This window comes from Mustelus asterias, chromosome 7, assembly GCF_964213995.1.
Source record: "Mustelus asterias chromosome 7, sMusAst1.hap1.1, whole genome shotgun sequence".
Classification (NCBI taxonomy): domain Eukaryota; kingdom Metazoa; phylum Chordata; class Chondrichthyes; order Carcharhiniformes; family Triakidae; genus Mustelus; species Mustelus asterias.
This window is the reverse complement of record NC_135807.1, coordinates 121,954,872-121,968,579: the sequence shown is the minus strand read 5'-3', so window position 1 is coordinate 121,968,579 and position 13,708 is coordinate 121,954,872. Positions and strand designations below refer to the sequence as shown.

The 13,708-nt window shown below is 41.3% G+C and overlaps 1 protein-coding gene across 3 annotated transcripts in view; it reads right to left on the bottom strand.

Moving 5' to 3' along the window:
* Nucleotides 1–13,708, bottom strand: part of LOC144495912 (sperm-associated antigen 1-like) — a 122,294-nt gene that overhangs the window by 10,136 nt on the left and 98,450 nt on the right. For all 3 annotated transcript variants that reach the window (XM_078216716.1, XM_078216717.1, XM_078216718.1), the window contains 3 exons: nucleotides 12,301–12,427; nucleotides 9,624–9,800; nucleotides 4,687–5,103 (listed from right to left, as the gene is read on the bottom strand). In XM_078216716.1, the coding sequence (XP_078072842.1) occupies nucleotides 4,687–5,103; nucleotides 9,624–9,800; nucleotides 12,301–12,427 (721 nt within the window). The remainder of the gene's footprint in view (nucleotides 1–4,686; nucleotides 5,104–9,623; nucleotides 9,801–12,300; nucleotides 12,428–13,708) is intronic.

The following is a 13,708-nucleotide window of genomic DNA, read 5'->3' as shown; positions in this document are numbered from 1 at the left end:
AATGGTTGACGAGGGAAGGGCCGTGGATGTCATCTATATGGACTTTAGTAAAGCGTTTGACAAAGTCCCTCATGGTAGGCTGGTAAAAAAAGTTGAATCTCATGGGATAAAGGGGGAGGTGGCTAGATGGGTGGAGAACTGGCTTGGTCACAGAAGACAGAGGGTGGTAGTGGAAGGGTCTTTTTCCGGTTGGAGGCCTGTGACTAGTGGTGTTCCGCAGGGCTCTGTATTGGGACCTCTGCTGTTTGTGATTTATATAAATGATCTGGAAGAAGGTGTAACAGGGGTGATCAGTAAGTTTGCGGACGACACAAAATTGGCAGGACTTGCAGATAGTGAGGAGCATTGTCAGAAGCTACAGAAGGATATAGATAGGCTGGAAATTTGGGCAAAGAAATGGCAGATGGAGTTCAATCCTGATAAATGCGAAGTGATGCATTTTGGTAGAACTAATGTAGGGAGGAGCTATACGATAAATGGCAGAACCATAAAGGGTGTAGAGACGCAGAGGGACCTGGGTGTGCAAGTCCACAGATCCTTGAAGGGGATGTCACAGGTGGAGAAAGTGGTGAAGAAGGCATATGGCATGCTTGCCTTTATAGGACGGGGCATAGAGTATAAAAGTTGGGGTCTGATGTTGCAGATGTATAGAACGTTGGTTCGGCCGCATTTGGAATACTGTGCCCAGTTCTGGTCGCCACACTACCAGAAGGACGTGGAGGCTTTGGAGAGAGTACAGAGGAGGTTTACCAGGATGTTGCCTGGTATGGAGGGGCTTAGTTATGAGGAGAGATTGGGTAAACTGGGGTTGTTCTCCCTGGAAAGACGGAGGATGAGGGGAGACTTAATAGAGGTGTATAAAATTATGAAAGGTATAGATAGGGTGAACGGTGGGAAGCTTTTCTCCAGGTCGGTGGTGACGTTCATGAGGGGTCATAGGTTCAAGGTGAAGGGGGGGAGGTTTAACACAGATATCAGAAGGACATATTTTACACAGAGGGTGGTGGGGGCCTGGAATGCGCTGCCAGGCAAGGTGGTGGAGGCAGACACACTGGGAACGTTTAAGACTTATCTAGATAGCCATATGAACGGAGTGGGAATGGAGGGATACAAAAGAATGGTCTAGTTTGGACCAGGGAGCGGCACGGGCTTGGAGGGCCGAAGGGCCTGTTCCTGTGCTGTATTGTTCTTTGTTCTAGATGCATGGGAACACCATCACCTGCATGTTCCCCTCCAAGTCACTTACCATCCTGACTTGGAGCTATAACACCGTTCCTTCACTGTCACTGGATCAAAAACCTGGAACTAACTCCCTAACACTGCTCTGGGTGTTCCTACAACAGATGGATTGCAGCGGTTCAAGAAAGCAGCTTCTCACCACCTTCTCAAGGGCAATGAGGGACAGGCAATAAATGCTGGCCTAGCCAGCGATGCCCACATCCCACAAACAAATTTAAGAAAATCTTCACAAGATAATGATTGAAACTTAAATAAGACAAAGATCAAAGTAACATTGGAAAAAATAATAATTTTGAAGGGTTGAAATTGATCTGTGGAAGTAAAACCAGAAATATATTAACAATGAAATAGAGCAATGGAGGGAAATAGTTAAAAAGGTGATCAATAGGGTTCTGGATTAACAAAAAAGCAGGAACAAACTATCCCATAATGAAGTATCATGGCAAAAAAGAGATCAGGACATAATTGAAGCTAAAGAAAATGGCATTCACCTAGTATATTGACAATAAAGGAGAGGATGACAAACATAAATACAAGGAGATTTGGAAATAAGTTAGAAACTATTAAGAATGCAAACATTACATTAAATATTATCAAAGAAAAGACATAGAAACAATATTCTACAGATGTATAAGTAACAAAATGAAAATCAGCATATGGTTAGAGCCACTAAGGAATGCATGTGATAAACTCACCTGTAAGTATTATAAGATCATAAGAAATAGGTGCAGGAGTAGGCCATTCGGCCCTTCAAGCCAGCTCAATTATATTGAAATGGCAGAAATACATTACAATTAATTTGTCTTAGTATTTAACAGAAAGATTAATAAGATGGGCATGCCATTTGAAGAACAGATTAAAAAAATGTGCAAGAGATTTAAAGTAGAACGGGGCAGATAATTGATAAGCTAGTCAAATTCAGGAGGACAAGAGTGCTGCTTGCCCAGATAGATTACATCTGAACACAAGGAGCTACAGAGGAAATAGCAGACAGTATGCTTGTATCTTCTTCCTTCTCAAGTTTTCTGCTAAAATCACAGCAAAAACAGCAAAATGCTGTGATTTTTAAAATTATGGATAGGTTTTGTCGAGCTCCACCAGTAAGGTGACTGAATTCCATGCTGCTGGTATTAATCTTAACCACATGCTAACCATCTAGCCAACTGAGCTAACTGCCCCCCATTTTTGTGTATATAAAATATTTAAAAACTTCAATGGTGTGGACACAACACTATTTTATTAAAAAAAGAGGTATAACAAATCCAGGAAACTATAGGCTACTTAGTTTATCAGGAGTAGGAAATAATATCAAAATTTTTACTCAAAGATGTGATACGTAAACATTTAGAAACTGAAAATATACTAAAGAATAGTCAAGCAGTGTTTTCAAAAGGGAAGATCATGCTTGATGAAGCATACAGAATTATTTGAAGAACTAGAAAGACTGGGGTACAGTGGCACAGAAGCAGCACAGAGACATTGAGGTGGTATGGTGGCTAGCATTGCTGCCTCACAGTGCCAAGGACCCAGGTTCAATGCTGGCCTTGGGTGCCTGAAAGTGTGGAGTTTCATTTCAACTAAATGGAAACAGGAAATGAAGTTTAGGATTTTGATAGTAGAAATACATTGCACACTGTTTTGTTTGGCTGGGTTTCCTCTGGGTGCTCCAGTTTCCACCCACAGTCAAAGATGTGCAGGTTAGCTGGATGGGCCAAGCTAAATTGCCCCTTAGTGTCCATAGATGTGTAGGTTAGGCAATTTAGCCACAGCAAATCATGGGGTTACAGTGGTAGGGCAGAGGGATAGGCTTGGGTGGGATGCTCTTTTTGGAAAGTCGGTGCAGACTTGATGGACCGAATGGCTTCTTCCTGCGCTGTAAGGATTCTACGATTCTATGGTAATATAGTAAGTAAAAACTTCTTGGATTTTCAAAAGGCTTTTAATAAATTACCACATTGTGAGCTTGTGATTAAGGCATGTGAGGTATGGAGTCAAATAGCAGCATAGATAGCAAAATGGCTACAAAACAGAGAGTACAGGTTAAAGATAGTCACTCAAGACTAGTGGAAAATAAGAAGTGGTGTTATAAGTACTGGGACCATCGTTGTTCACCATTTGCATGAATTATTTGGACTCAGGAACTGAAAGTAGGATATCAAAATTTGCAGGCATCAAATTGGGAATACAGTTGATAGTGAGGAAGACTGTGACAAAATACAAGAAAATATTCAAAAACTTGCAGAATTGGCATGCAATTGGTAAAGGAATTGCAATATAGATAAGTGAAAGGTGCATATTTTGTTTAAAGAATTGAGAGGTCCAGCCTACTTATTGGAAAGTTAGATTCTAATTGGAATTGAGGTGGAGAAGTAAAGTGGTCTAAGGGTACAGATTCACAGATTATTAAAAGTAGAAATGAAGATTAACAAAGGCAATAAAAAATACAAACAAGCAGAATTCAAAAACAAAGTTATTTCCAACTTCTATTGAACACATTCAGAGTACTCATCTAATAGAATGGTTACAGCATGGAAAGCAGCCAGTCATGTCATCATATCTGTGCCAGCTCTCTGCAAGAGTAACTTATCTACTCTCTCTACCCTGTTTTTTCCCTGCAGTCCAGCAATCCAATTCTCTTTTGGATGCCTCAATTGAATTTGCCTCCACCAAACTCTCAGGCAGTGCATTCCACATCCCAAACACTTGCTGTGTAAGAAGGTTTTCTTCGCTTTGCTGTTTCTTCTTTTACCAATCGCCTTAAGTGAACATGCTCTGGTTCTGGATCCTTTTGCCAATGGGCACAATTTCTCCCCATCTACTCTGTCCTAATCCCTCATCATTTTGAAAACCTCTATCAAATTTCCTCTTCCAATCTATCCACAAAGCTGAAGCTCCTCATCCTGTAACCATTCTCGTGAATCTTCTCCACACCTTCTCTAATGTCTTCACAATGTGCCCAGTTCTGGTCTTCAAATTATAAAAAGGATATAACAGAACTGGAGAAAAAAGATTTACAAGGATGGTGCCAAAATTTTGTGGTAGAGGTTATGGTCACCAGGAAAGACTAAACAGGCTGGAGATGACCTGACAGAAACCTTAATAATCATCAAGGGGCTTAATAAGGTAGATGCAGATAAGATGTTTCTTCTAGTGGGGTTACGAATATAAGATTGCCAGTAATGAATCCAGCAAGGAATTCAGAAGAAATTTCTGTGCTCAGAGAATGGATAGAATGTTGAACTTGCTATCAAATGGAGTAATTGTTGAGCTAAACAGCACAGGTTCATTTAAGGGGAAACTAGATAAGAACACAAGCAAGAAAGAAATGAATATGTTGATAGGATGAGAGGAGGCTCCCATAAACACTGCCATAGACCTGTTAGACTGAATGACTTTTAAATTCTATGCAATTTTTAAAAATGTAGTTAAATTTTAAACAAAACATACCTTAAATCTTTCTGTTTTGCACAGATGAACAAGGTGCTGATACACAAGACTGGGGTCCTTTTCTAATAGATGTCCTTTCAAAGCTTGAATAATCATGATGAACACATCACCTTCCAGTTTATTGCTCATCATGGATGGCAAGTCTTCAGGTTCTATATTTTTTAGTAGTTCTGCACAGGCAGCAATATCTTTCTTGGCCTGCAACAAGCTTAAGGATTGGCCAAATTCATATGCATTTGTCGGCTTTAAATTAGCTCCTTTGTCCAGAGGTGGATGAGAATTTCCAAAGGCTCCTTGCCTGGTTGATGGATCCTCACTTATTGCAGAATCCATTTGCACAGCTTTGGGATTATTTGGAGTTTCTTGCCCATTGGCAGATTCAATTACGTTCCCCTCTTCTTCATCACTATCAGCAACCTTGGGAAGATAAAAATGGTAGAATTTGAAAAGCTTTGTGGGTGGTTAAACTTGGCAGCAGCATCAAATAATACCTTAAAGCAAAGAAAAACTATTCAACAAACTAAAATGAAATGTTGTATATGGTTAGGATTGGGAGGGAATCGGCTGAAACTATAGGCAAGGAACCTAAACAAAAGTGCTTGTTAGTTCAAGATCCACTCATACCTCATTGCAGCAGTATTAATGTGGGAAGGCTTTGTGGAATCAGGACATGAGGTACTTGCTGTAAAATAGCCAGCCTTTGGCCTGTTTTTGTGGTAATTACAGTAATTATGTGGCTGATCTAGTTAAGTTTCTGGTCAAAGATTATTCCCAGGATGTTGATGGTGGGGGAATCAGGAATGGCAATATGTTTGAATGTCAAGGGGAAGTGGTTAGACTCTCTCTTGTTGGAATTCCCTTGGTTTTGGATGGCTGAACACATATTCCATACATTCAAGCCATTAGAGACTCAAGCATAGCTACTGTGTAAAGTGTAAATAACTTTACTTTCGCAAGATTGCTTTTTTTATTTTTCTCCACTGCTGTCTGGATACTGCATTCAACCTATGACATATCTGAGAGAGATTTCAGAGCATAAAAAGCTGATGGATGTGTCATGTGAAGGTTTATTTATTACTGCTTGAGAGTAAACTTCACCACTTTTACCCAGGCAATGAAATATTGTAAAACAGCAGGCCTGTAATGTAGCAGGACACTCCATCTCAAAGTTACAATCGTTATATTATCTGACTTAGAGAGGAATGTAACCCGGGGAGCACCAGCTAATGGAAAAAAAAGTCAGAGGGGGAGATGTAAATTATTGCACCAATAGAGTGATTTGACAAAAATAGTTAGATAGTTGCAACTATACCGTACAACTATACCTATACTTAAAGCATAGCAGGGGAACTAGGAGGTAAAGAGAGCATGAGGAGTGGAAGCAGAGCTAAAAAAATGATTGTATGACAGCGAGACATCAAAAACACCACCAAAAACAATATATTTTCTATACGTTTACAATGTTATAGGTGTATAATCTCAATAATCTAAACAGATAATTTGTCTCCCAAGCAATTATCCAACATGATGTTGAACCACAGGAATCAGGAAAGCCTCAGGTTCAGTCCCTAGTTTAGGGAGGACAGTTTAAGAACACGAGGTCTCCTGTTTTAAGATGGAGATGAGGAGAATGTTTTTCTCTCATAGGGGTGGTTAGTCTGTGAAATTCTCTTCCTGGAAAGCAATGGAGGGTGGGTCATTGAATTTATTCAAGGCTGAATTAAACTTTTGATGGTCAAGGGAGTCAAAGGTTAAGGGCGGGCAGACAGGAAAGTGGAGTTGAGATCACAACTTGAAATTGTCATGATCTTATCAAATGACAAGGCATATTCAAAGGGGCTGAATGGCCTACTCCTGTTCCGAAATTCAATGTTCCTAGTCTATGTTGAATTAACTAAGCTCATCCAAGGCAACAGTGAACATACAAGTATACAAGTGGATTGTGAGAGCTGGAGAAAAGTGCGAGGGGGGCAGGGGGGATGATGTTCCCCTTGGCTGAATAACCAATCTCAGTGCACACGTTAGGAAGGCTATTTGGGTGAGATTCTGCAAGGCATCAGTGAAGTTGTACCTACCAATTATCTGTATTTTCAGCAGGAAAAGGGTTGGTGGTTGGTAGGTCAAAGGAGAAAATAATTTGCTATTTTGGTTGAAATTCAGGTCTAAACATAACCCTTTATTTTAAATAATTTTTATATATCTGCAGTTCAAAACTGGAGCTGAAATTCCATATGACTATGTACTCAGCCGAACAAAAGAGTGTGCAACATATTTCTACTATCAAAATCCTAAACTTCACTTCCTGTTTAGTTTAAATGAAACAGAACCGACATTATGAAGTTAAAGCACAGATATCATTACGAGGGAGGAATTGTTAGGTGTATTAAGGTAGACAAATCCCCAGGGCCATATGGCATCTATCCCAGATTACTGATGATGTGGAGATGCCGGCATTGGACTGGGGTGGGCACAGTGAAAAGTCTCACAGCACCAAATTAAAGTCCAATAGGTTCATTTGGAATCACGAGCTTTCAAAGCGCATCACCTGAAGTTTTTTTTTTACACAGAGGGTGGTGGAGGCCTGGAATGCACTGCCAAGTGAGGTGGTTGAGGCAGTCACGTTAGCGACATTTAAGACTTATCTAGATATACACATGAACAGGCGGGGAATAGAGTGATACAGGTGGTTGGTCTAGATAGGACAATGTGATCGGCACTGGCTGGGGGGGGGGGGGGGGGGGGGGGGGCGCAAAGGGCCTGTTCCTATGCTGTGCTGTTCTTTGATAGAAAATACTCTTCAAATTAAAATTTTATTCATTTGACAGAAGCTGTGCAGGTTTAATCTTCCGTATTTTCCTTCTTGGTTGTTGTATTCTCTTATCCTAAGCATTGGCTTACCTTTCCTATTCAGATGCCAAAATACATGTTGCCTTTTTGTTGTTTGGAACAGGTGACAACTGAAGCTAAATTTAGCACCAAAAAGTAGACAACGTTTGAGAGTGAGAGTGAGTAAGAGTAAGAGACAAGGCATGGAGAAGGTGCCTTTATAGCAATATTTTTTTTAAAAAGAATTCGCTGTCAGAAAATTGTGTCCTCACTTGCAGCGCGTGTTTTCAGTGCATGCTTGGAGCCAGTGGGGACGCTAGGAGGAGAACACAGGGCCAAGACTCACTCAGTTTTTCAATTCCCCATTATGTTGCACTTTTGAGTACTGTGTAAATGGCTGCACGGCATTGGAGGACATTGTTGTAACTTTGCTACTACAGTTAAATCTAGACTTGGACCCTAACAATCCTTCCACCTTATCTCCATTTCTGTTGTCAGGTACTCAATCTTTACTGTTTTTTTAAGTCCTTTGTGTTTCCCCAAATTCTTAGCGGTTTATAATTTCAGGATTCCTTTAAATATTTTTTTACCTGTTTCCCACCTGGCTAGTCTGATTGACAGGCCAGATGGCTATCAAGCAGGAAAGTCTGCAGTCAAGGCTATCGCCAAGGAGAGCAGATAGATCTAGTTTGGAATGGGTGGGGTCATGTTCAGTGGTGGCTGTGGGGGCCCAATTGTGGATAAAGAGCGGGGCGCGGGGGAGAACCGTCAGATTGGTAGGGTTTGGTTTACTGGATAGCTTCTTGGGATTGGAGGAAGCACTCCTGCTTCTGTTCACCCACAAGCAGTGACGTAAACATTATGATTCAGCACTTCTTGCCTCTCTTTACATGCCAGGTTTCCTGAGGCCTGGGAAACCTAACTGACTTGAATTAAAAATAGAATGATAGTTAAAATAAAGGCTCGTTATAATATTTAAATGAGCAACACACTTCTGACTAGCTGAGTGTTTTTCTGTTCTTCATATCATTAATATCTGAAGTTAGCAAGTTGGTTCCTGTTTCAGATTTTTTGAAGCTTAACCTTTGATCCAACCACAACCTGTTAAGATTCAGTCCTTCCAGTCTGTGGCTGACAAAGGTGTAAATTATAGGTTTTCAGCAGTTGGATAAATGTTGGCAGTGCGAGAGGGCATGAAAATGATCAGTCTTTGTCATTCATGCAGGATATGTGATCTGAAACTCAACTCAGCACTGAAAACGAAACTAACTTGGTATAGTCTGAGACTGGAGTGTGCAATGAAATCAGTAGCTAGTTTGCGGTGTGCACCGAAAATAAAAACGTCAGTTTTCCATTGTTAGGCTGGAGAAAGTAATGATTTATCCAAGACTGAATGGCAATCAAGCAGTCTGATAGCACTGAAGTAGGAAGCGGTCGAGGGAATTCGAGGTGACAGAGCTGAGCATCGATAGTGTTCATGTGGAAGCTGGCCTCATACCTTTGTATTTGTCAAACACACAAAAGGTGCTTTTCTGATCAGAGTTACATCTGCAATACTGCATTTCCAGTTGGGAACCTTCTAACAGGGAGTAAATCATGAGAAATAGTGGCAATGCAGACTGTTATCTTTCTGTCTATTAATTATACTGGGTGAAAAATTACAAATTACTTGGATGTTGCTGGGCTGGTGTTTGGAGCTAGCAGCCAGTGGCTTCCACCACTCCACAGAACTTATTTGTAACAATCAGGGTGGGATTTTCCAGCCACGCCCACCCCAAAGCCAGAAAATCCTGCCTGAGGTCAATGGACCTTTGCATGGTCTGTGTCCTGCCCGCTGCGATTCCCACGGTGGGATGGGAAAATTCCACCCGTAGTGTCAATTTGGCAGCCTGGTAATATTTAAACCACTTTCATGGCAATTTGGATAGTTTGGCGAGCAAATTAGCACACAAGTTTCTGTCTCCTGAATGCCAAGTTCATTAAAGCCACAAGGGAGCAACAAGAGATACCCCCGAATAGCTGCTTTGAATCGACTGGAATTATAGTTTCCATTTGAATTGGTTAAAAATTGCCTTGTAACCTCGTTGGATGATTTAGAATAAAAAATATACCTCCTGTATTGGGATATCTTTTCTCATTTTTTCTTCCTTGCTGGTCTTGTAAAGAAGTTCCTCTTTTCCCATCTGTTTCAAAAGTTCAGAAACCTCCAGCAATTCTTTCTGAGCCTCAGCAACATTGAAGTCGAGCTTCAGTAGTTTATTGAGGTCCTCAATACTAGATGTGTAACACTGGAAAAGAAAAATGATTTTACAGAACAGAAATCATGTCACACTATCTGTAATCCCCACGACTTGCCTGGGTTTGCAAAATCTCACTAACTGTCCTGGCTGGAGACAATACACACCTCTTTAACCTGTGCTTAACCCTCTCTCCACTCACATGGTCTGTACCTTTAAGACTTGATTACCTGTAAAGACTCGCATTCCAACCATTATTTTGTAAATTGAGTTTGTGTCTTTTTATGCCCTGTTTGTGAACAGAACTCCCACTCACCTGACGAACGGGCAGCACTCCGAAAGCCAGTGGCTTTTGCGACCAAATAAACCTGTTGGACTTTAACCTGGTGTTGTGAAACTTCTTACTGTGTCTGGAGAAAAGCAGTGAGGTCATGATCAGTGTTCCCTTTAGGCTGCGCAGCTGCCCAGTAATTCAGAAGTTATCAAGCCAAGCATAAGTGGGCGCTCTGCTTTCTCTCTGCCTTGCCGTTTTTCCAGCAGATAGCCCATCTATCCAGAGCCCAACTGAGTCCCTTAAGTGGTCAGTAAAGGAGATTTTCCTACCTCTGCTGGCATTTTACCACTGTGGTTGGAGGGGAGACTAGTTTGTGTGAAAAATAATATTTTCTATCATAACAATGCAATTTCTGCTACATGCCTCACTGATCTCACATATTTATACATACTCCTGCTACATCACTACAGTCAGGATGTCTGCAGACAACTATCAACAATGTTATGCATTCTTGGCTGTTCCATAGTGTTTTCACTGTCTGATCACCTTCTATTGGTCTGAAGTCCTTTCTACAGTCTTGTATATTTGTTCTGCTTGCTCTGTGGTCTCAGCCTATTTCAGATATAGCGTTTGATGCCAATGTTTCATGAAATAGAACTCGTCCTTCCCACAACAGTCCTTTCCTGATCCATTTATCCTTATGCCAATTAGCAAGTGGATCAGATGGTAATCCAGAGATCATCATCCTGGATCATCATCCTCACCTTCTGGAACAACACATCATTCAATACGTAATATTAATAAAATTATACAAAGAGCTTCAAGTAGATAATCCCTCCTATGAAAATACAATGATGAATACCTATTGGATGTTTAACAATTGCAATTCACTTTTCTACAAAGTTGATCCTTTCCAGAATGCACAAGAAACTATGGACTGAGATCAGAGGGGAAATGAGTGTGCGGAAAAATACAGGGAGCCTATGGAGCTTGGGAAAAAGAGGGGTATTCTGAATAAGGAACTTTAAGTGGGTGGGATGTTGCTGGGAGAGTTCTGAATGTGATTTCCGAAGAGTGGCATTAGAAAAATCACACTAAAGAATTTCAGCAGATGTGGTGATGGAAGCAAACAACCTTGGTAATAGAATGAATATGATGAAGGAAGGAAGCTCGAGGAAAGCCTCAAGGTCAAATGTGATGCTGGATTTGGGGAATGTCCATGTATGGGTGAGGGATCAATATATAGGTTGAAGGGCAATGCAGCGAGCATGAGAAGAAATTTTTGAAGGCTATGTTTAATTGGAGTCACTGGGAACTATGAGTTGATCGGTACGGAGTTCAAAGTCACAACAGACATGCATGGAATGCATTCAAATTATTAGCAAGTGACACTAGCAACTGAAGCTGAGAATGTATGGGAATAAATAGGTTTTGGCCATTATACAGTTTCTAATTCTAATAATGTTTAGAAAGTCTAACAATTCAGAGTACTGACATTTGGATATGAGATGCTGCATAGTTGCAACCTTTGCAGTCTGGTCATTGAGAAAATAATTTGAATCAGTGGTGCTCCATAAATTGACATTGTCAAAATAATTTAAATTCACCACTATGCTGCCAAATAAGAGACCCTATTATACATTGGATTGGATCTCAAGTGTCTATGAAGCCCCAATGTGCAAGATCTAAATGTAGCACATTAGGAGTCAATGCAACTGATAATGTTCAACACTCATTTCAGCCTCTAATGCTATTCCAACTAGGACTGCTTCTCAAAGTGGCTGGAGCACCCAAGCAGTACTTGATGCACAATACACATGAACACATTCAAGGCCCAATACAAATATTATCTCCCCTCCACTGCCACCGCCACCCCGCACTGCCACCGCCACCCCCCACCACCCAGCCCAGGTAACCTCAAAAGGCTATTTTGTCCCCGTACAATGTTTTGCATCCCTGTCCCTTCAGAAAGGTTTTCTTTATCCTTCAGCCACTAGCAATATGTGATGTGCTACTGGTCCCCAAAATTCTGGTGCCCAAAATGAACATGGTCTATTTGCAGCATGTCAAGCATTTGGAATATTTATTTATTATGGTGACCTGTCTTTGAATTAAGGAGCAAGGTCAGCTCATTATAGAACAGTGGTTGTCAACAGTGCTGGTACAGAATAGTTAGAATCCCATATTCACCCCAATCCCCCAAAACCAGCGCAGTTATTGTGTTACCAATGGATAAAATTTCAGTGTTCATTTGATGTGGCTAATCCATTGCCTTACTTTTAGTCCTTTGCAAGCGAGGGCTCTTCGGTAAAATGCTTTTACATTAGTGGGCTCCAGCTGCAAAGCTGTGTTACAGTCCTCTTCAGCCTCCTTATGTTGATTAAGTTTCAAATAACACAGTGCTCTAAGAAAAACATAAAGCCAAACAGTGTCGGTTTTCTTTAATAATACACGTTTGTGACCCATTGAGAATTTTTCAAAGCCATTCCAGTTAATCTAAAAATCCCAAATATTTAGTGAGTAAAACTGTAAATATACATGCATACGGACAACTACCTTCAAAATATGGCGAATGCACACACAATCAATCCATAAATCAATGAAACCTACCAATTTAGTATGAAATTGCAGCTATTTACATTTCAGCTGAGGGGGTTGGATTATGCTCCCTGCACCTCAGCTTAAATGTAGAGGCTTGCTCACCTTCTGTTGGCTGTTTCATAAGAACATAAGAACATAAGAAATAGGAGCAGGAGTAGGCCATCTAGCCCTTCGAGCCTGCCCCGCCATTCAATAAGATCATGGCTGATCTGACGTGGATCAGTACCACTTACCCGCCTGATCCCCATAACCCTTAATTCCCTTACCGATCAGGAATCCATCCATCCGCGCTTTAAACATATTCAGCGAGGTAGCCTCCACCACCTCAGTGGGCAGAGAATTCCAGAGATTCACCACCCTCTGGGAGAAGAAGTTCCTCCTCAACTCTGTCTTAAACCGACCCCCCTTTATTTTGAGGCTGTGTCCTCTAGTTTTAACTTCCTTACTAAGTGGAAAGAATCTCTCCGCCTCCACCCTATCCAGCCCCCGCATTATCTTATAAGTCTCCATAAGATCCCCCCTCATCCTTCTAAACTCCAACGAGTACAAACCCAATCTCCTCAGCCTCTCCTCATAATCCAAACCCCTCATCTCCGGTATCAACCTGGTGAACCTTCTCTGCACTCCCTCCAATGCCAATATATCCTTCCTCATATAAGGGGACCAATACTGCACACAGTATTCCAGCTGCGGCCTCACCAATGCCCTGTACAGGTGCATCAAGACATCCCTGCTTTTATATTCTATCCCCCTCGCAATATAGGCCAACATCCCATTTGCCTTCTTGATCACCTGTTGTACCTGCAGACTGGGCTTTTGCGTCTCATGCACAAGGACCCCCAGGTCCCTTTGCACGGTAGCATGTTTTAATTTGTTTCCATTGAGATAGTAATCCCATTTGTTATTATTTCCTCCAAAGTGTATAACCTCGCATTTCTCAACGTTATACTCCATTTGCCATATCCTCGCCCACTCACTCAGCCTGTCCAAATCTCTCTGCAGATCTTCTCCGTCCTCCACACGATTCACTTTTCCACTTATCTTTGTGTCGTCTGCAAACTTCGTTACCCTACACTCCGTCCCC